General features: G+C 45.2%; 1 protein-coding gene and 1 long non-coding RNA gene across 5 annotated transcripts in view; one reads left to right on the plus strand and one right to left on the minus strand.

The window, feature by feature from the left end:
* Window positions 1–18,671, minus strand: part of LOC106033218 (uncharacterized) — a 203,856-nt gene extending 185,185 nt beyond the window's left edge. Inside the window, exons 1-4 of the long non-coding RNA XR_010834366.1 lie at window positions 18,262–18,671; window positions 17,421–17,533; window positions 10,925–11,017; window positions 8,783–10,729 (exon numbers count right to left, since the gene is read on the minus strand). This is a non-coding gene — a long non-coding RNA (uncharacterized lncRNA). The remainder of the gene's footprint in view (window positions 1–8,782; window positions 10,730–10,924; window positions 11,018–17,420; window positions 17,534–18,261) is intronic.
* The window catches only part of SLC7A10 (solute carrier family 7 member 10), a 41,553-nt gene extending 22,651 nt beyond the window's left edge, over window positions 1–18,902 (plus strand). The window contains exons 2-11 of one of the 4 annotated variants that reach the window (XM_048068842.2): window positions 1,985–2,189; window positions 8,307–8,458; window positions 9,129–9,254; window positions 10,453–10,606; window positions 12,262–12,385; window positions 12,481–12,584; window positions 13,693–13,789; window positions 16,912–17,061; window positions 17,394–17,571; window positions 18,665–18,902. In XM_048068842.2, the coding sequence (XP_047924799.2) occupies window positions 1,985–2,189; window positions 8,307–8,458; window positions 9,129–9,254; window positions 10,453–10,606; window positions 12,262–12,385; window positions 12,481–12,584; window positions 13,693–13,789; window positions 16,912–17,061; window positions 17,394–17,571; window positions 18,665–18,774 (1,400 nt within the window). In that variant the 3' untranslated portion in view covers window positions 18,775–18,902. The remainder of the gene's footprint in view (window positions 1–1,984; window positions 2,190–8,306; window positions 8,459–9,128; window positions 9,255–10,452; window positions 10,607–12,261; window positions 12,386–12,480; window positions 12,585–13,692; window positions 13,790–16,911; window positions 17,062–17,393; window positions 17,572–18,664) is intronic. The other 3 variants (XM_048068843.2, XM_048068845.2, XM_048068846.2) reach the window with 3 other exon arrangements.
* The last annotated feature ends 842 nt before the right edge of the window (window positions 18,903–19,744 follow it).

The raw sequence follows: 19,744 nt of genomic DNA on the forward strand, positions 1-19,744 counted from the left end.
GAAAGTGATTGTGGCCTTCCTCTGGCAGCAGAAGGACTCTCTAAAAGGTGAACCAGAGTATCCTTAAAGGTTACTGATTCAAATGGAAACTTGAAAAGAAGTCTGGTCAATGTCATGACTTTTTAAACTGATTTTACAACTGTGGGGTGTCTGCATCAGTTTCTTTAATCTGCACCAGTACTTCCTTTCTACTGTGCAGGGACAACACTACTTTCAGCTGCTGCACCACAGATGAAGCAGCCTGGGGGTACTTTGTAGCTGGGTTCAGTTGTAATGTTGAAAAGACTGTTTTTATTCCTGACATAGCACCAGTAAGGAGCTATGCCCTTCCACAAACTGACACATCAGTGAATAGAAAAGGCACAGCAAGTGTCCAGCCACATCATCCCAAGACTGTATCTTTGTTGAATTATATATTATTGCATTTAGTTCGATTCTGTGGTTTGTCATTACAGTGCTACACTAACACTTTAATACCCAGGGAATAGTTTCACCCGTGGTGAAACCCTCATGCAACAAGCAGCCTATTGCTTCACAAAGCCTGAAACCCTCTGGGTCCTCCAGCAGGGATCTGCGAGCTGCAGAGCTCCCCTGTGGCTGTTCACCCTCCCACTTTTTCCAGGAAGCAGCCACCTGCTTATCAGTTGCAGGAGATGTCTATTTTCTACCCTAATTTCATTTTAAACCACAGATAGATTATCTGCCTCAACACACGTGCTGCAAACCCATAGCTACATACAAGCACAACCAGCTGGGTTCTCTGCACTCACAGAAGCTGCTTTCAGAAATGCAAGAGCAGAATTGAAGCAAAACGCAGCAAAATTTGGAATGCCTGGATTCATTTATGGAACGTGTTATCCGCTGCAAGCTGAAAAACACTTATAAAGCAGAGGGGAGGAAGCAAACTTAGATTTGCTGACACACAGGTTCAAAGACTGCAGAGAAACTCATTTAGATGCCAATAACTCATTAACAACTGGTAACCAGTTCTTGGTTTGGGTTGATTATTTTTTTTTTTTGGTAACTGTACTGATAAGAAGTGCAGTTCAACAGCATAGGCTGAAAGTCAGTTTTGCAAGTGAGGCTTTTAACACCAGCTCATAAAGGAAGAAAAGCCTCAGCTGAGTTCTATGGCATAAGGTCTTCACACCCTTTTGGGAAAGAGTGCTATTTAAATATTGCTCAAATGGTCCCCAGTCTGACCAACACCAAAAAGTCCCTCTCCAGAATCTGCGCGGTTACAAGGCCTCGTCTCACGCAGGACAGCTCCCACTGCTCCTGAAGGATGATCGTGCCCTGGCCCCCCACGCACAAAGAGCGTCTGCGACACCCAGCACTCCCTGGGCTCATGTGCTGACCGAACGAAATTAGAGGGACAAAGTCCACATTGTCCCACATTGCAGTCACACCACAATATCCCCCTAAGATCTACGGGCAATGACTAAGCAGCACATATATTGCAAACATTAAATGTTAATAGATTTCTAATATTTCCAGACTTTGAAGTGACTTCTCCAAGCACAACCTTTAATTTGCCCCTGTGATGAGAGCCCCTCTTGGCCCCTACATTATAAATAATCCTACTTCTGGAAAAAAAAAATTTGAACTCCCATCCTCAGAAGGAGATGAAAAATCTTTATCAAAAAGACATTTTTAACTCCTTTCAATAAAATATTTGGGCATGGCAGGTGGCAGCAGGCAGTTTTTCAAGCTGCCTGAATTCATGCCACAAAACCTCTAAACACAGATGTTCACCATATCTCTGAAGTGCTTCAGCAGATCTGAGTACACTCTTACCCTGCCTGATTTCTGATAAATGGTAGCGTTTTCCCCAGGGCTTAATCAGATAAAATAAGCAAGTGAAACCTAGTAAAGAGGTGTTGGGGCAGGAGATGGGGTGCGGTGTTTGGGTTTGTTTGCCTTTACAAAAAATAAAATGAGTTTCTCACTCACTTATCTCACTGCAAACCTTTGTTCCTTCCAGGTAACATCATTGGTTCTGGGATCTTTATTTCGCCCAAAGGGGTTTTGGAGCACACCGGCTCGGTGGGACTCGCTCTCATTATTTGGGTGCTCGGCGGTGGGGTCGCTGCCCTTGGATCACTATGTTACGCTGAGCTAGGAGTTACAATCCCCAAGTCAGGAGGGGACTATTCCTACGTCACTGAGATTTTTGGTGGGTTAGCTGGGTAAGTACCATATCTCCTCAAAGTCACTTGAAAACACATTTGCATTAAGTATTTAGTGAGGAAAAGACATCTGATTTGGAAAAGACATCTGACTTGGAAGAAACAGAACATTTGTCGATAACATGCTTTTGTAAAGTCATCCTTTCTGTTCTCACTCGAAATATCCCATCGCCCCTATACAGGGCTCCTGATTCTGCCTTCAGACTGGAGGCGATGGATGCTTCCACTTTCCTCTCCAACTCAATCAAATCAATGACAGGAAAGAACAACACTGTAAACGATGCTGTGTCCGCATGACATTCCTGTGCGCAAGCCACGAGTGCAAGCACATTGTATTTGAGGAGCTTCACACACCAGGGTTACCAGGCTGGAGCTGCTTCCCATAAACCAAAGCCCTCCATTAGCTAGTGGTGAGAAGGCAGCAAATAATGCTATGGCATTACACTGGAAGATCTTCCTGAAGCAGAATACAGAAAGTTTCTCAAGGAGGAATTTGGCCCACAGAAGTGGCTTAGGCACAGATGCTAGCTTGTACCTCCACTTCCTCAGCTGCAGCTGCACAAAGCACCAAGCCTTGTAAACACAAACGGGGGGATGCTAACTCAGGGAATGGCTTCTCTTTGAAAATACAGCTAAGAGTAGTGCAGCTGAAGGAGGAAGAGACAAGTAAAAAGATGTCATATTTTATATTTTACTGTATATTTTATTGTGTATTTAACAAGGAAACTTAAATTGTCCCCCTGTACTCACAGCTCAGTAGAGGAACACCAAAATGTTGTGGCCAGTTCATTAATTCACAAGTAATGATGCCGTGCAATGTGTTGGTGTTTCATTTGCAAAAAAAATAAATACAATAACTGCAAACTAGAGAAACCAAACCAGACAGAAAACAAGCTCACCACAGTTTGTCTAGCTGCTGAAGATCAGGACAGGCATAATGCAAGCAGGCAGTCACCCTGTCCCACCAGCTGTACCCTTGCTCATGGCTGCCACGATGCAGCACCACCCGAACACCCTGCACAGCCAGCACCTGAAGACCCGCTGGATGGCAAGGTGGTTTTCTGATGCTTGTCACCCTTGAGCCACTGCCTTATACTGGTTCAGCAGCACTATCACAAGCACTCTGTTTTCTACTCCAGAAGCACACGTGCCCCCAGCACTCATCGGCGGGTCTGAGCTGAAAGCAGGGCTTTGGGAACCTGCACAACACCACGCCCCAGAAAAAGAAATGCTCCGTTCTCCAAAGTTCATTTTTGTCTTCTGATCCAATCCTTCTATAGCAGAGTAACTGATTTAGCACACACAACTTTAGTCCATCTGCCAAAGGAGTTTCTGAGACCCCCCCCCCAATGACAGGTCTGGCTGGTTTGGTCTATTCACACAGAAGACATTTATTGCAGGAGCATGAGATGTACCCACCCAGACCCCAACATCTCCTCTCACTTTTATTGTCTTGTCCCTAACCTTCCTGCACACAAAATCCACAGCACCACCCCCAATCCTGTTTTCCCTCATTAGGTATAAGGAACAAGGAAGAACTGTTTGATCATAGCAGCCTTCAGAGTACTCAGTGCAGCATGTCCTGTGCCTGGCAGTATTGGTGTTTGGCTGAGGAGGGGGTGCAGGGAATGAGGATGGAAATTGTAATGCTGCTAAGTGGGATGTAAAAAGATGAAGGGAATAAAAGAGAAACAGCGGGAGAGAGGCACTCTCAAAGTGCGGAAGCTCTCTCTGGATGGCTGGGCTCCACGTCAAAGCACAGTGCATGAAATGCTGTGCAGCAGCAGGGAAACACGTGCGCAGGTTGTTCTGCAGGAGGGACGCAGCACCTACCCCAAACGCAGAATGACAGCTCAGGAGGCAACACAATGAGAAGGTCTGGGAGCACATTTGGAAGAACAGGTTAAAGACCCAGAGGTCTTTAAAAAGGGTTGGAACACACACCAGGGCTGTACCCGTGGGTTACTGCTGGTACCCCAGCGGCACATGGGGGCCAGGGGCCTTTGGCTGCTCTCACCTCTGCACAAGCTCAGCCTTCCCAGCAGCATGTCCAGGGAGAAGGACAAGACAAGGGAGAAGGGAGACAAGAGAAGGGAGAAGGACAAGACTCTTCTTGCTCCAGGCTCTGGGCTGGTACCAGAGAACAGACTTTCCACTTTTAGCTTCATTTGGAAGCATCTTGGTTTTAAATAGCATTTGTACATGGGCAAACTAAGCACAGGGAACTCGTCACATCCCATGCTGCTGAGCAATGTAGCTGAGCCCAGTTAATTTGTTTGCATAGGTACTTGCATGTTTACGCAGGTCAGAAAACTAACTTTACCCAAAATAGTAAGCAAGCTTAATAGGTGTATTTGCAGAAGAAAACAACTAAGTTCAGCTTCATGAAAAACCCACTAGTATATTTCTGATAAATACAACTTCCTTTTGGATGCTCAGCAATGGCATTGCAACTAATGTAGCTTTCACCAGCACTGATTGATGACTGAACATACACCCCTACTATAAAATCATTAAGTGTTGAAGTCAGCAGAGAACTCTAACCCAAAGCTTTGATAAATGTTACTTCAAACCACAAGTAAAACACACTTCAAATGTACTTCTGTATTTCCTTTTTGTTGTTGTTGCACAATCTAAAGTTTGCAAAGGCAATAATTCTTTCAGCAACACAGGATAATATGAATAATGTTCTAACTGGCTCAAACGTCCTTGAACTTATTCAGCTTCTCCTGTGATAGGATGATCTGAGCAACGGTTTCTATCACAAATTGCATTCCTTTGTTAATGACACCCAGGTACTGTACACTCTGCCTTTCTGGTTTTATAGGCTGCTTTGACTCTATGATACATCTAATGTGACATCATTTTGGGAGCACAGGCACATCCCAAATATGTATTTCAGAACTGGTTTCACTAACTCCACTGGACTCTATTAGAGATGCAGATCAATCTGTGCTGTTCATTGCTTTCCATGGGTGAGCAAATTAGCATGCAGAGGTGTCTGCATAAAACACACGTTTGGTCCAGGAAGGATTGGCACTTCCAGAGGAATACCACTGCTTCCTAAAAGCAGGAAGCCCCACAACAGATTGTCACTTATTGCAGAGTGTTTCTAAAATGAGGGGGAAAAAAATAACTAATTAGAGACATTGTCTAGAACACATCCAAATTGATGGGAGGATAGCTATTAACTTCAATGGACTTTGGACCAGATTCAACACCAAAGAGCACGGCGGAGGCCGTCCAGCTAGCATTTACACTCATTACGCGAGCAGGGCTTGCTCAGAAGCACGCAGGCAGGAGGCTGCTTTACCAGCCCTTTGGCCATCAGCACACACAGCAGCTCAGATTTCCCACGCAAACTGCAACACTCAGACTTCCCAAGCATGAGCAGAAGAATCACAAGAACAGCTACATCTTCCTTCTTCTGTACATTCAGCTGTCTTGAGCCTTTTTCTAAAGGTCTGGCAGCCTCTTAGTCAGCGATGACAGAAAACAACTTCTCAGGTTCTGGTAGTACTGTAAATTACTGAGTAATTGGAAAAGCTTATCAGAAAGGGCTCAGCCCCAACACCCTCAGCCACAAGTCAGGGGAGTAATTACACCCTTTCCCTTTGAAAAGCCAGGCCGAGTTACCCTGCAGGTGCCAGGACATTTCCCTCCTTCAAACTGGGCTTTGGGCTTCCAGCATCAGGCACGCTGCCTCTGCACACCCATCCAGGACTGCCACGGACAGAAAGCACACCCTGACCGATGGGGCTTGCAACTCCATTTGTCAGCTTGTGCACACTCTGATAGCGAGGACATCTGAAACTCAGGGCTGAGATTTCCTGCAGACATAACTGTGTTACTTTATTTAATTACAGCAGATCTGAAACAGTTGTTCTTCGCTAGGGAAATCCTGTTAAGTCTTCCAACACAACATAGGAATAAAAGGTGGTACTTTAAAAGCAACAATATCCTAGCAGGCTCCAAGGGTTGGGTAATCACATCCATACTGATTTCTACCTGCCAGCCATAGCACATTCTGTGTCATGCCACCAGAGTAACGCCAGGACAGATATCCCCAGACAGACGGACCAGCCATGGCAGCATGCACCTGGGGCAAACTACAGGAACAAGGCAAGGGCACAGCAGAGTTGCCCAGCTCCAATATCATCTGAGAGACCAGCATTGGTAGCTTTTTATCAGAACTAGGCTTTGCTTAAGACTTACCTGACAAAATAAGATAGCATTGGGCTTACATCTTAGACCAGCTTCCTTCTTATTTTAATGCCATCTCTCATCTGAGCTTCCTGTTTGACAGTGCAACTTTGTGACCCTCTGCTAAAATTCTGCATTTACTTTAATTGGTGTTATCAGTCCTGCATGTATTTCAATTCAGCATGAAACAAATTGACTGTCAGAAATCTACTGAATTATTCACATTCTCATTAAACCGCATTCTACCAGATACCAACTTTAATGCACTTTATATTACAACATAGAAGCAAGTGCCAATTTTGGCTGAAATACTGTTTTCAGAATAATTCTTCACACTGAACATTTTTAACTGAATTCAGCTCTCTGTTCTACACAGACTGTATGGGAAGAAGACAAAAGCCATAGGGAGGAACGAGGGGGTTCTACCCAAAAAAGCCATCACCTGTGTGGCTCTGACAGATCCCAATCAGCTGCAGGTGATGCCTCAGGGGCACACACAGCTGGGGCTCATTCAAGGGCAATAAGGTCTGAGCTTAAATTCACCCAGCACCACCAGAACACTATCACAAACGATTATTTCAGTCTTTAAGACAACATATTTAGTCCTCAGTGAGGTAACCAAGCAGGTCCCTGTGCTGTCCCCAGCACCCAGGCTCCTGCTGGGTGAGCAGAGTCTGTAGAGCTGCCCCAGCCTGAGTATGTCACCCTTAGCACTACATGACCAAACCAGTTACCAGAGGAAACCCCTCTGAACCACAATAAAAAGCATTAAGAATTGAAAAAATGAGTCTCACATACATGCATTGGGTTTTAAAAGCCAACAGCACCATTCGGGAAGTACTTGCATCATGGCAATTTACCAAATTAACTCTCTGAAGTTAATAAGAAAAGGGAAGTGTCAGGTTGCCCCATACTTCTCAAAAACAACAAGGCAAGGCAAAGGAGAAGTTTGAGAAACACTCACCACCTTGGCCACGAGCACCACGCGCAGCCTTCCCACCAGGTCAGCTGCACCAGCAGAGACCTCCCCAGCTGTGCTGGATTGAAGGGGCTGGCAGCAGGCAGGTATGCTGGGAGTGAACAGCCCTTAAAAGAGCAACACAGCATAATCTAGAAATTATGCTATTTTACCTGGAAATGTCATTTCTGATCCTCATTTGTGCTGGGCACCCCTGCACACTGTACTGGTGCATGAATAGAATGAATTGATGTGTGTGTATATCTGTATTTACATTTATTTATGTGTATATGGAAGGAAAGAGTTCACTTTCTTGCAATGACCACTTTTCTCTACAGAAATTGTAACACCTCAAATATTTTAAAACACAAACTGGATCCCCTGCTGCTTTTATAAAATAAGCATATTTTCCCTTACCTGGAGTGAGAACAACTTCACATTTGCCAGGATTCCTGGTTTGGTGCAATCGCCTTCAGCCACAGCTGAGGCCAGACACCAGCCCAGGCGAACGCAGAGCACTTTGGCACCAAGCTGCCCTTGCTCACGGTGCAGGGCCGGCCTGGACGATGCCAAGAAAGCAGCCAGTACCTGGCAGGGAGCCGGCAGCAGCCCAGGCCCCTTGGAGATGCCTGAAACGTGGTAACACATCGACCCAGGAGCAACAGAGCCACCTTCAACACACACAGTTAAATCAAAGGGTGCCCAATGATCTTAGTGCTCACTCTCAACACATTTCTAAACTGTGCTTTGCATAGAAATGTTTCACTTAAAATCTAGATTGCTCTGAGAGCACGGGAAAAGCGATGAGGAGAAGCACAAGCAGGTGACTGTTGGGTGTAGGATGAGGACACAGCGCAATGCCTCAGGCACCATCCCAAAGTGCTGCACAGCTGGTTTGTGTTACCCTCCTCCAGCACACCCTAGTCCTTTTTTCTTGTGCTTTTTCTTGTTTTCAGGTTTCTGCTGCTCTGGAGCGCTGTGCTTATCATGTACCCTACCAGTCTGGCTGTCATTGCGCTGACCTTCTCAAACTATGTCCTGCAGCCTGTGTTCCCTAACTGTATTCCCCCCTATAATGCCTCCAGGATCCTCTCCATGGTGTGTTTACGTGAGTATTTCCTTCTCGCGTACACGAAGCTTGCCTCAGTTTTGCATGAGACCGCTCAAGTGGCCGCTCAAGCAGGGCTGGGCATACAGTCCCGCTGTATGGGGGCACAGCTGCAGCCCAAAAAGCAGGCGGGAAGGTCCTAGGACAGACACTGTGCCCCATGTGGGACGATCAGTCCCTCCTCACCTGCCTGCAAGGAGCAGGTCCTGGAGAGCTCATCCAGTGCAGGTTTCCCACCTAAGCCCTTCCTAGTCCTTTTTTACATTCACAAATACAAGTATGTAGGAAGTGCAGACCGCCACCGGCTCTGCATTAGTTACTTACAGAGCTGGCAGGAGTGAGGTGGAGCTTCAGGGAAAGAAGACGTTCATCGTTTCCCGTGAGGAGGCAGAAATCCTGGCTCAGTTGGCACGTTGGGCTCTGACCAGGCACAGTTCATCGAGCTGGGAGAGCCCCAGCAGCAGAGCCCCAGAGGGGAAAGCTGCAACAGGTGCTTGTCTGCAGCTGGGCACCCCTTAGGGCAAGACCATTCCCCTCCTCACCCCTGCTCACAGCCACGCTGAGCTCCCTGTGGGAACACATGCAACAGTCCGTGTTTTGCAGTGCTTTGACTGTGTGTTTTTAAATAAACGTAATTTCGTTTCACTGAATTCAGTCTTTTGCTCTCCAGTACTCCTGACCTGGGTGAACAGCTCCAGCGTTCGATGGGCAACACGCATTCAGGATATATTTACAGCAGGAAAACTCTTAGCCTTGGCCCTTATCATTACTGTGGGCTTCATACAGATCTTTAAAGGTACTCTGTGAGACACGGGTATGGTACTGTTGCTAGACTTGATTTTTTCCACCCTCCTTACAGAGCAACCCGAAGGGGCGACAGGTTTTAGCTGAGCAGCAGGGCCAGGTTGCACCCCTCGGAGCAGCCCCTGTGCTGCAAAGGGCTGTGGTGGCTGCAGGTGCTCTCTGGGCTCAATGGAGCTATTTTCAGGTCAGGGCACCTAGATAAAGACACCCCCATACAGCAGATGTACGTGACCGAGTGGAAAATCATTCATCCCAGGTGCTGCTGAGGGATTTCTTCCAAGCACAGGCACACTGGAGGTGTATCCTCTGTATGACAATAGTGTATGGAGTCATGAAAAGATGGTGCAACAATCAGCTGTGTCCTCCTTAACCACATTCCTTTCTGCCCCGCGTTGTTGGTTTTGACAGAATAAAGGAGTGCATCTGAAGATGTTTTAGAGGAGTTACAGAAAATTTATGATCTGTTGTATGCTCCTTAAAATTTTAAGGTCATAGACTGAATAAACAATGCTGGGCCCAGCTCAGGAAGACACCTGATTCATTTGGGGCACTAGTTTGATTTCCTACAAAAAGTCTCTTGTAACATTAAAATCTGGCAAAAATGTCTTGCTGAATCGCCAACTTAATCGAAAACAGAGAACACAAAAGGCTCATGATATTTTCATCATGTGTATGATGAGTCATGTAAGGAAAGATGAAACAAGGCACTTACAGAGAGCAGAAATTTTGTTTTCTCAGTGAAAACAGTCTGACAGTCTTGACAAACCTTCCAGCCCCACAGATATTTTATTTTTCCAGTATTTCTACTAAGCAACATCAAACTCTTACAAAAGAAAACTGCATTAAAAAATGACAGGAGTCAACCCCGTCAAGGAACCATCCTCGAACAGTGCAAGTTGACAAAGGGTGCTGTATGTTGCAGAAGTGATGCCGGTGCTGTGGCAGAGAGCCACAGAGCGATGCCTGTGTGTACAGCCCAAGCTGCCTCCCCAGGATGCCAGCCCCTAGAAAGCACTGCAAGTGCAGTGCCAGACCGTGGTGACTTGTAGAACATGATGAGCATGAAGTCTCAAATCTACTCGAGCAATAAAAAAAGAATAAAATAAAAGTTCACCTACTTCCTGGTATCTCTGGTGGGTAGCACTTCTCTCAGGGGAAGGCTTAACCTCTTGCTTGTGCTTTCTGTGCAGGAAACTATGAAGAGCTGACACCCAGCAAAGCATTCAATTTTTGGATGACTCCATCTGTGGGGCATTTAGCATTAGCTTTCCTTCAAGGGTCATTTGCATTCAGCGGCTGGAACTTCTTGAACTATGTAACAGAAGAGTTGGTTGATCCCCGCAGGCAAGTATCCATTTCTGTGTCATCCAAATTTTTTTGAAGTGCTGAGACATTGGGGCCATCTGATAACATCATTCGTTTAATAAGCTGCAGCAATGTCATTACATGTCCACAGAACTGGCATTTCTAAAAGAGAGATTTTTTGTTTAGAAAGGATAACAGGCAAGTTAAAGAAACACCATGCTGAAATTAGAAACAGATTGCACAAAGCATCAACTCAGTCAAAACAGCCGATGGACAAAGTATTATCATTGTGGTACTGTCAAATCATACAGTGAAACTATAGCAGAAAATTAACCACTGATGAGATGTCACACATACCTACAGGAAGAATCACTGTCTGCTTTTAGAAAAGCGTTGAATTATTCTGCAAGTTGCTTTGCTTGTTCACCCAAAGGGATCTTACACAAACACCTGAAAGAGAAGATTGGAAAGTTATTTGACAGTGCAGGTAGCACTCTCTGCTGTGCACCTGTACCTGCAGCGCAGCTGCGGGCACCCACCCTCCAGGGTGCCACATGTCATGTCCCTGGGGATCGTGCGTGTGGGAAGGGGCTTTGAAATGATTTATCACCAGCAGGCTGGGAAAGCCAGAGGGAAAGAGATTTTTAGTTTAGTAAAGCAAAGCTCAAAAGTTTCAGAATTTCTGAGATGATAAAGTGGAATGATGAATGCCAAAAGCAGCTCTCGGAGCATCAATAATTTCTGGGCATTCAATGCACACAGCAATTAAACTAGGAGAAGTTTAAGCTCTCACACAGCCTGGATGAAAATGAATTAAAGCTGCAGTCTCACAAGCAGCCCTGCACGTCTTCACACAACTGAGTGTTAAAGTGCACACCCAGAGATCTTGGCAGGAATAAAGAAAGATCAGTAATGTGTTCCCTCATTAAAATACCAGCATTTTAATGGGCCACCACAATTTCAAAGCTGAACAATGAAAAGTTATGTTTTAAATAAGGCAAATATGGTCTCAGTTGAGAAATAAAAAGGGAGTGGATGGAGTTTTTTTATTATTATTATTTTTGCAGCCTCTGAAGCGAAAATAAAATATAAAAAGGTTGTTCAGTAACCAAAAATATCTTCCAATTTTTACTAAATCCAATCAAAATCACAAAGGTTAAAGCATTTTAAAAAATGCCTTTTTTCCAAATCTGACGGACAGAAAAAAAAAATGCATTATTGCAATAGATAGAGAACTGTTTAGCTGTACACCTCTAAAGAGGTCTCTGGATTAGCAATTAAGCAAATCTTCACTCCGGTAGGTTACCATGGCATTGTATGACCAAATGAGCTTTATGGGATGGGATGGGCCAAGGTAGCTACCTGAACGTCAGGATCCAATTCAGTTCCAGAGTAGATGAAGCTAAAGCAAACCAAGGCATTTTATTTTTTAACATGCTGCCTTAATCCAAATAGCCCTATGAAAGCGTGGGGCATTTTTTGTCACATGAAGCATGACAAAGCTTCATAGAGTTTCAACCTTCTTAAAATCACAATGGGTCAAACAGGAAATAGAGGCAGTGCTCTTTCAGTCACGGCCTGAGAAACAGCAGAAAAACCCACGCGGCTGGCTGAACACCCTGGGCTGTGCAAGGCTGTTGTGGTCTCACTGTGTATGATTCAATTCTTATCTACCTTCCTAATTCTTTTATCAGGAACCTACCTCGTGCCATATTCATATCCATCCCACTGGTGACATTTGTGTACACGTTCACCAACATTGCATATTTCACTGCCATGTCACCCCAAGAGCTCTTGTCCTCCAACGCTGTGGCGGTAGTAAGTAAACCATTCCCTGGATGTCTAAAATACACTTTGATTTCAGTTCTGTGCTTTGCAGTGTATTTCAGTTTCTCTGCCTTCTGTTGCTTTAGACATTTGGTGAAAAGTTACTGGGCTATTTTTCCTGGGTTATGCCAGTCTCAGTGGCCCTATCTACATTTGGAGGAATAAATGGATACCTTTTTACCTCATCAAGGTTAGATGGAGTACAATTTTATGAACATTATCTAATTTGGGGAGGGGCTGTTTTAATTTAATTTGCTAAAGAAATGCTAGCTAGACATTTTGGATGTTATAGCACATGAGATCATTGTTGGGCATGTTGGATACATTCAGTTACGAATTGCTCTGTTTCAATCAGCAAATGTAATATTGAATCACAGAATCTCTTGCAAAATAATCCTTAAGAGCTACTAAAAGTGTCTGCAGATGTGGAACAACTCACAGTAAGAGCCAAACACAGCTTCAGTACGGAAACAAAGTAATTTTACATCAATAAAGCTCTAGTAGCTACAAGCTAAATTATGCTCAGCTGAAAAAGGAGTTTCAGGGCCTGGTTCTGTTCCCAGTTACAGACATGTCATTCTCATGATGAAGAAACTCCTTCCAGACAAGATGCTTTGCATGTACACTGCTGATAGCAGGACCAGAATCTGTAAAATCTATTTGTATTAATTGACCTGTCTGAACTCAATTTAAAAGTTAAAAAAAAATTTTGAGGAAACAATCCAACTCTTAAGTACCTCAGGAAAGTTATTTATCTTAGCACTTCCACGAGCATAATAAGATACAAATCTGAGTACATATGTTAAGCATTTAAAAGTGAAATCTTAAGGCACATGAAACCATATCCAAAACTCTTCTGACACTAGAAACACTATCCGCGAGATTTTTTGTGCCTTAGAGACATATGGCTGCTCACCTCACAACCTGCACTGTATTAACCCTTCCCTGGATAAAGAAGCAATGCCACTGGCAGATAGGGACTGAACAGATTTCAGTCCTCATCCTCAGAGGTAATTAGGCATCTCAGACCAATTGGTTTCACAGATGACATTTAGCCATTAAAGGCCTCATGTACCAAATGGTCTAGTTTAAACAACTTACGCCAGGTTATGCGTAAGTCTCTCGTGGAAGTAAGAAACAAGCTGTGGTCTTCCCGGCCTCAAACCAGCACCCAGCAAGAACAGGTTCCTTCCACTCCAAGACCCATGAGGGCAGTTGAGATTAGAGACCCTGTACAGCTAGATATTGAAAAAGCTGTTGTACATGCAGTGGATTAGTGTTCCTATTCTCATTTTCAGGTTATGTTTCTCTGGTGCCCGAGAAGGCCATTTACCAAGTTTGCTTGCCATGATCCACGTGAAGCACTGCACACCCATCCCCGCCCTGCTCGTCTGTGTAAGTTTTGCCGTCCCTGCCCTGTCGTCCTGTAACCTGCTCGGACCGGGGCAAGCTCTTAGAAATACTGAATCATGGAAAGGAGAGCTGGAAAAATCCTGGAGAGGTCATTTATATTCCTGAGGAAAAACAAGCTGTCCAGGAGGACTCCTGGTGGGTGCTGCCTGAGAAGCTCTGACAGCTCCAGGAGGAAGCAGCCTTCAGCCTCCTAAATAATCCCACTCCCAACTACCCTTGCAGTTTGGAGTGATTCCCTAACATCTAAAACTTGAGCTGCAATTTAAGCCCATTATCACTTCTCCTACCCACAAGGGAGACAGAGTGTGTCTTTGTCTGGAAGTGGAGATACCTCATTTAAGGAAAGATTAGCTTTCCCCCCTCCCCCCTCTCCGAATTCCGATTTTGCCTGCTTTCTGCAAACATTTAACACAGAGGAAATCCCCGTGGTCACTGCTAACTCCACTCTGGCAGGGCTAGTTTAGATCCTGTTGCCAAAGCCATAGACATGGCAGGTCCCAAGGAGAGGACAAAGTGCTCCAAATGTTACACAAAATGAGCAAAATATCTTGCGAGGGATGAGACCGCAGTGCTCTGAGGACCTGGAATATTTATCTTCTGTAGAAACAAGTAAGTACAGTCAAGCATTACAGCAGCACTGAATAAAGTATCTGCTGAATGAATACATCAGGCAAACAAGAGGGTAATCCACAAAGAGTAGAAAACACCAGTCAGAATGTTGGGAGGCTTTGGGCTTGTTGGGTTGCTGTTTCCCTGAAGGAAGATCTCTCTCTTTTGCTTAGACGTTGAAAATTTCCATGATACTAATGACTTATGGAAGTTGTTATTTGAAACAAAGATCTTTATACACTTTTACAAAGAGCTGAGTTAGAATGTGATATTTTTTACTGTGGCAAAGAAGACGTTAAAGAGGAAGAATAACCCCTGGTACTGCACTCCCTGACTTTATGGCCCAAGCAAGGGTATTCTCCCGAGGGCATCTGCTTGAAATCTCAGTGGCATCAAAGTCAACTGCAGATTTGCCACTGATTTCAAAACAATGAGGATTTGACGCAAGATGCACTAAGAAGGCGCACATTCACGTGACTCTCCTGGCTCTAACAGCAATTCTGGCACGATACACTGACATAATTTCATCAGATAAGCCTTCTGCACATTCCACTTTTATGACAAAATACCTGTGTAGCTGAGGCTTTATGGCATTCCCAGGGCTTAGTGCTTGACAACAAACATCTCGTGCATTGCCTGTACAGGGTTTTGGAGTAAACCATATAGCCCATCTGTCCTGTCTCAAGCAAACAGAAAGCACTGGCTCCATCCTGGACTCATGCCAGGCAGCTGAACTCGGCTGATGCCGATGAAGCAAAACTTCTTTGCCCTTAGAAATACATCAGCTCAAATAACATGCTGAGTTTCAGAGGCTGTTTCACTGGGAAATAGCCACAACACGAACAGGCTGCCTGCACTGAGCAGGGCTGATAAATCAGGCGTATGCCAACCTCCCAGTCTGCTCCAAACATTTCCCTTAAATTACAGTGCAAATTACAGAACCAACACTGCATATCAATTCATCATTTGAGGGTACCTTAATGCAGCACAGGGTATATCAAATGCTGCTATGAATTATTAATTTCTTAACAAATAAATATAAAAATAATATACTGTAGGCAGCTACAATAGCAAATTAGGTCAGACTTCAGGCAAATCTAATTAATACAGTAGGTTCTCTTTTCTTTTTCAGTGCATAACACCTAGCTTCTTGCATGGAGAAAGGTTTCTTTGTACATAGAGAAAAGCCTTTTTAACATCACCAGTGAGACCTGTATTTTTACTAATTCTTTCAAAAATGAACGATCCAAGCTAAATGCAAAATAAACAGACTTTTTTTTTTTTTTTTTTTTTTGCAAGACAGCAGAGAGTGACAGGCTCTCACGCCTGCTGTGCGAGGCTGTCGTCAGGCATGGTAATCAGGGGAGGAAACAGCACACTCCTCTGCAGCCCAGTACCTCTCAGGAATTACGCCCACGCAGCAAGCAGCTCTGACACATTCATGTCACCTACGCAAGAAAACTCATCGCCCCAAGCATCTTCAACGCAAAACCTGCTAGGGGCAGGAAAGGGTCAGATGCATGTCTGACACTGTCCACCTTTCAGAGGAAAGCAGGAAGCATGTTATGTGACACCAGTGTACAACACTGCCCTATTTTAAATGAATTTTGTGGTGAGACTGCTCAAGATGTTGAAATCCCCTCCACCCCTGCATAGCCTGTGAGGCTTTTAATAGGGGAATGGAGAGACCAACGAGTCATTTGATTATGGTGGTGCGTAATTACTGGTGCCAGTGGTACAGAAATCCTCCCTCCCTAGAGGCCTTTGCTATTAAAACAGCCAATTAAGAAAAAAGGACATAAGCAAAAAGAGAGCCTGGAGTGACATAGAGCCAAATCCTGAAAGCTCTCTGGAGGGATTTGGACACTCAGTTTCCCTTAGGTTTTGGCCACCAGCAGACAACATTTAGAGGATGGGTCCATGGCATGAGCGGTCTTCATACCGTGTGGTACCACTGGGCAGGGGGGACAGGATCTGAGGAGCAACCCTGTGAACCCTGAGTCAGCTCTCCTGACTTTGCAGAGTTATTCAGAAATAAAGTACAAACAAGCAAGAGGCTGCATGGAAATTTCCACCATCCATCTGCCAGTTTCCTAACACAAGTAATGTGCAGGAGATTAATGATGGTGGTCATCTGCAGCATGAGCCACGGGACAGTAGGGAGAAAGGGCAAAGCTTTTGTTCTTTATAACATACAGGGCATCTGCAACAAAGTCGTGCGCTGACAACAAAATATTAGTCTACCAGAAATCCTTTTTTTCCTCATAATAGACAACCTGACCTTTGCCAGAAGTCCTTATTATAGGGTCAAACAGCTTTTAAAACAGAAATTGGTGGAGTGCAGTCATTGAAAGCAGGTACAGAAATGTCCTGTTCAGGCAACACAGCAGGACCATAAACACAGGAGTTTAACTACTTTTTTTTTTTCTTGCTTTTATTGCTTTTAAGCTACCTTATTAGTTATGACTCACATAAGACTATCTTTCTCTCTACAGTGTTTGGCCACTCTTATCATCATGCTTGTTGGAGACACATACACACTAATCAACTATGTGTCATTTATTAACTACCTCTGCTATGGAGTGACAATTATAGGCCTGATTGTGTTACGCTGGAAGAAACCCAAAATCTTCAGACCTATCAAGGTGAAAATGTTAAAGCTAAATCCCTTGGCTGCAGTAGCAATGCAAAGGGCAGGACAGGCAAATCAAACCCTCTGTCCTCGAGCTTTGAAGATCAGTTCATTTGGGGATGGGTAACGTTTCAGGGTCCCAAATCATGCCGCACATTGCCATTAGTACAAAAATAGGATACAAAGACTTCCAGAAGTAAACTGGATGGGATGGGCAGGGAGGATGACAGTGGCAGAAGGAAGGGGGACAAAACCCAGGGGACTCCTGATGCCTTGGCTCCCCATGCCAGACAGCCACCACTGTCACTCTGCACAGTCATGCTCTGCTTTATTCTCTCCCCACAGGTGAACCTCCTCATCCCTGTCACTTACCTGGCATTTTGGGCATTTCTGCTGATCTTCAGCATATACTCTGAGCCAGTTGTCTGTGGAGTCGGACTCATTATCATTTTAACTGGAGTGCCAGTGTTTTTTCTTGGAGTCTACTGGAGAAACAAACCAAAGTGTGTAAATAGGTTAACAGGTAAGCAACACCACAATGACTTGGTGCACTCCTCACAGCCAGCACTCACAGTAGGGTCTGCAGTGCTCTGCACAGCCTCCATGCAGCCAGCGCCAAGTCCTCCAGCAAGCCCAACCACCACTGGCAGTCATGCACAGCCCTTAGACTCCTATACAAAGCAGGCCATGTGCTGCTTGCGGATGGAAATACATTGTTTTTAAATCAGAGGTAATGACAAGCTGTCGGGCAGTCAGACATAGTGTGGGTGACTCCACGGACATGAGGAAGCAGTTGTATTTTTGTGGCTGTGCAGCACGCTCATGTGGGCAACTGCTTTCCTCACTCCTTGCCATATATGCCTCCTTTTGTGTCCCTGGGCATCTCCCCATCCACCCAGCTTGTTCACTGCGGCCTCAGCCACAAAGCAGATGCACAAGAATATGACTTTAAGCACGTAAAGCCCAACTGAACTATCACAAAAAGAATGATAAAAAGCCCTGCCTGTCCCTCACTCTGCTTTCCTCCCACCAGCACTACACAATGCCTGTACAGCATGATGAATTATTTCATGCTCAAAAGATAGGAAAGCCTTACTTTATCACTCGCATAAAACTGCACAAGTCATTTGGGATTTGGTTGTGCTTGGCTTGAAACTGCTTTGCTCTGAGGCAAAGACTTCCCATGAGGAGAGAAGAGAAAAGGAGCCCTCACCTCAAGTGAGACAGTGCCTGCTGCCTGCAGCCGGGCTCTCCTCAGCCTCGTGGTGACCGGTAGGCCCCGGCGCTCCCTCAGGGACAGCGCAGCGCCAGGCCCGACCCAGCTCCCCTGCCTCATGCACTGGCTCCACAAGCCTCTGGGCAGAGCGAAGGACCCCTCACAGCGAAGAGTCATTTCTAAAACTGCCCAATTTTAATCCACCTGTGCTTTGCCAACACTATTTTGTCACTTCACTAGAGATAAAAGCTGTTGGAGGGGTGAGGGGCAGCACAGGAGGGTCAAGGGCCTCAGCCGGGAAAATGGCCGCCATGTCAGGCGTTACATCCCTCAGGCGCCACAGCGATGTTGAGAAGCACTCGAGCTGCCGCGCTAACCGCTGCACACTTGCTCTCTACAGAGTCGGTGACATGCTGGGGACAGAAGCTGTGTTTCGTGGTCTACCCCCAGGATGGGGTGGCCGAAGAGGACGAGGTGCCCGCTGCCCGCTCCCACCCTGCCGGCCAGTGAGACCTCCCTGAGGAAATAACGGAGCAGCCCCTGGGGCTGAAGGGGCTTCTTGTTTACATGCTGATTTTTGCAAAAAGTTTTTCTGGAATTTAAAAGAAAATGTATTAGAGACCCAATAGTGAGCTACACCCTTTATGGCATCTGTAGCTTTTAGTTTTTCCCTGAGGAAAAAAAATGAAAAAAGGAAAAAAATAAAATATAAAATAAGGCAGCAGTTGTTTTTATTTCTGGTAGCACGCTTGCTCAGCAGAGGAATGCAGCACAGCTACAGCTCTGAAATACTTATTTTAGCAGACGTAAGGGTCTATATCACATCCAGATTTGGGCATTTCAGAAGCAGGTTAGTTTCCTGTTGCAAAATCAAAATGGAAAAATCAAGAGGAGGAGACGCTGGGACAACTATGCCAACATAAAAATCCTGTTGCTGCCCCTGAGTCGGGTGAATCCCCACACAGCACGAGGTCTTGAAGTTACAGTCCAAAGATCACACTTGCATATACCTGAAAGCAAAAGAACAGCTCGGTGGAGCATCCATGTGATCAGGGCTGGAAGGGGCAAGGGAATCATGATGGAAAGGAGCTAGCCTGGGTGGACATTGGAGTAAATTGTACAAAATCAACAGTCATATTGAGTCCAGACTACATTTGGTGACACAGGAAAAAAAATGCAGTAGTGATAAAAATCTCAAATATCTTAATTTTTGAAGCATTTTTGCAAAGAGATGTCTTGTACCCCAGGCCTGAGGAGGAGCTCAGTGCCCAGCCCTGGGGGGAAGGAGATGTGCAGGGGTTTGCACAGCAGCGGGAGCTCGAGGGAGACCCAGGAACAAAGCCTGGCGTTCTTTGTTACGAACGAGGTGGGTGATGCTCTACATTGATTTGGAGACAAACTCTCCATTTTAACCGTGCTCAGTGAAAGAATGAGCCTAAATCATTCTCACATCAGATGCTCTTTAGAAGGTGTTTTGCAT

Source organism: Anser cygnoides, chromosome 12 (assembly GCF_040182565.1).
Source record: "Anser cygnoides isolate HZ-2024a breed goose chromosome 12, Taihu_goose_T2T_genome, whole genome shotgun sequence".
Taxonomy (NCBI): domain Eukaryota; kingdom Metazoa; phylum Chordata; class Aves; order Anseriformes; family Anatidae; genus Anser; species Anser cygnoides.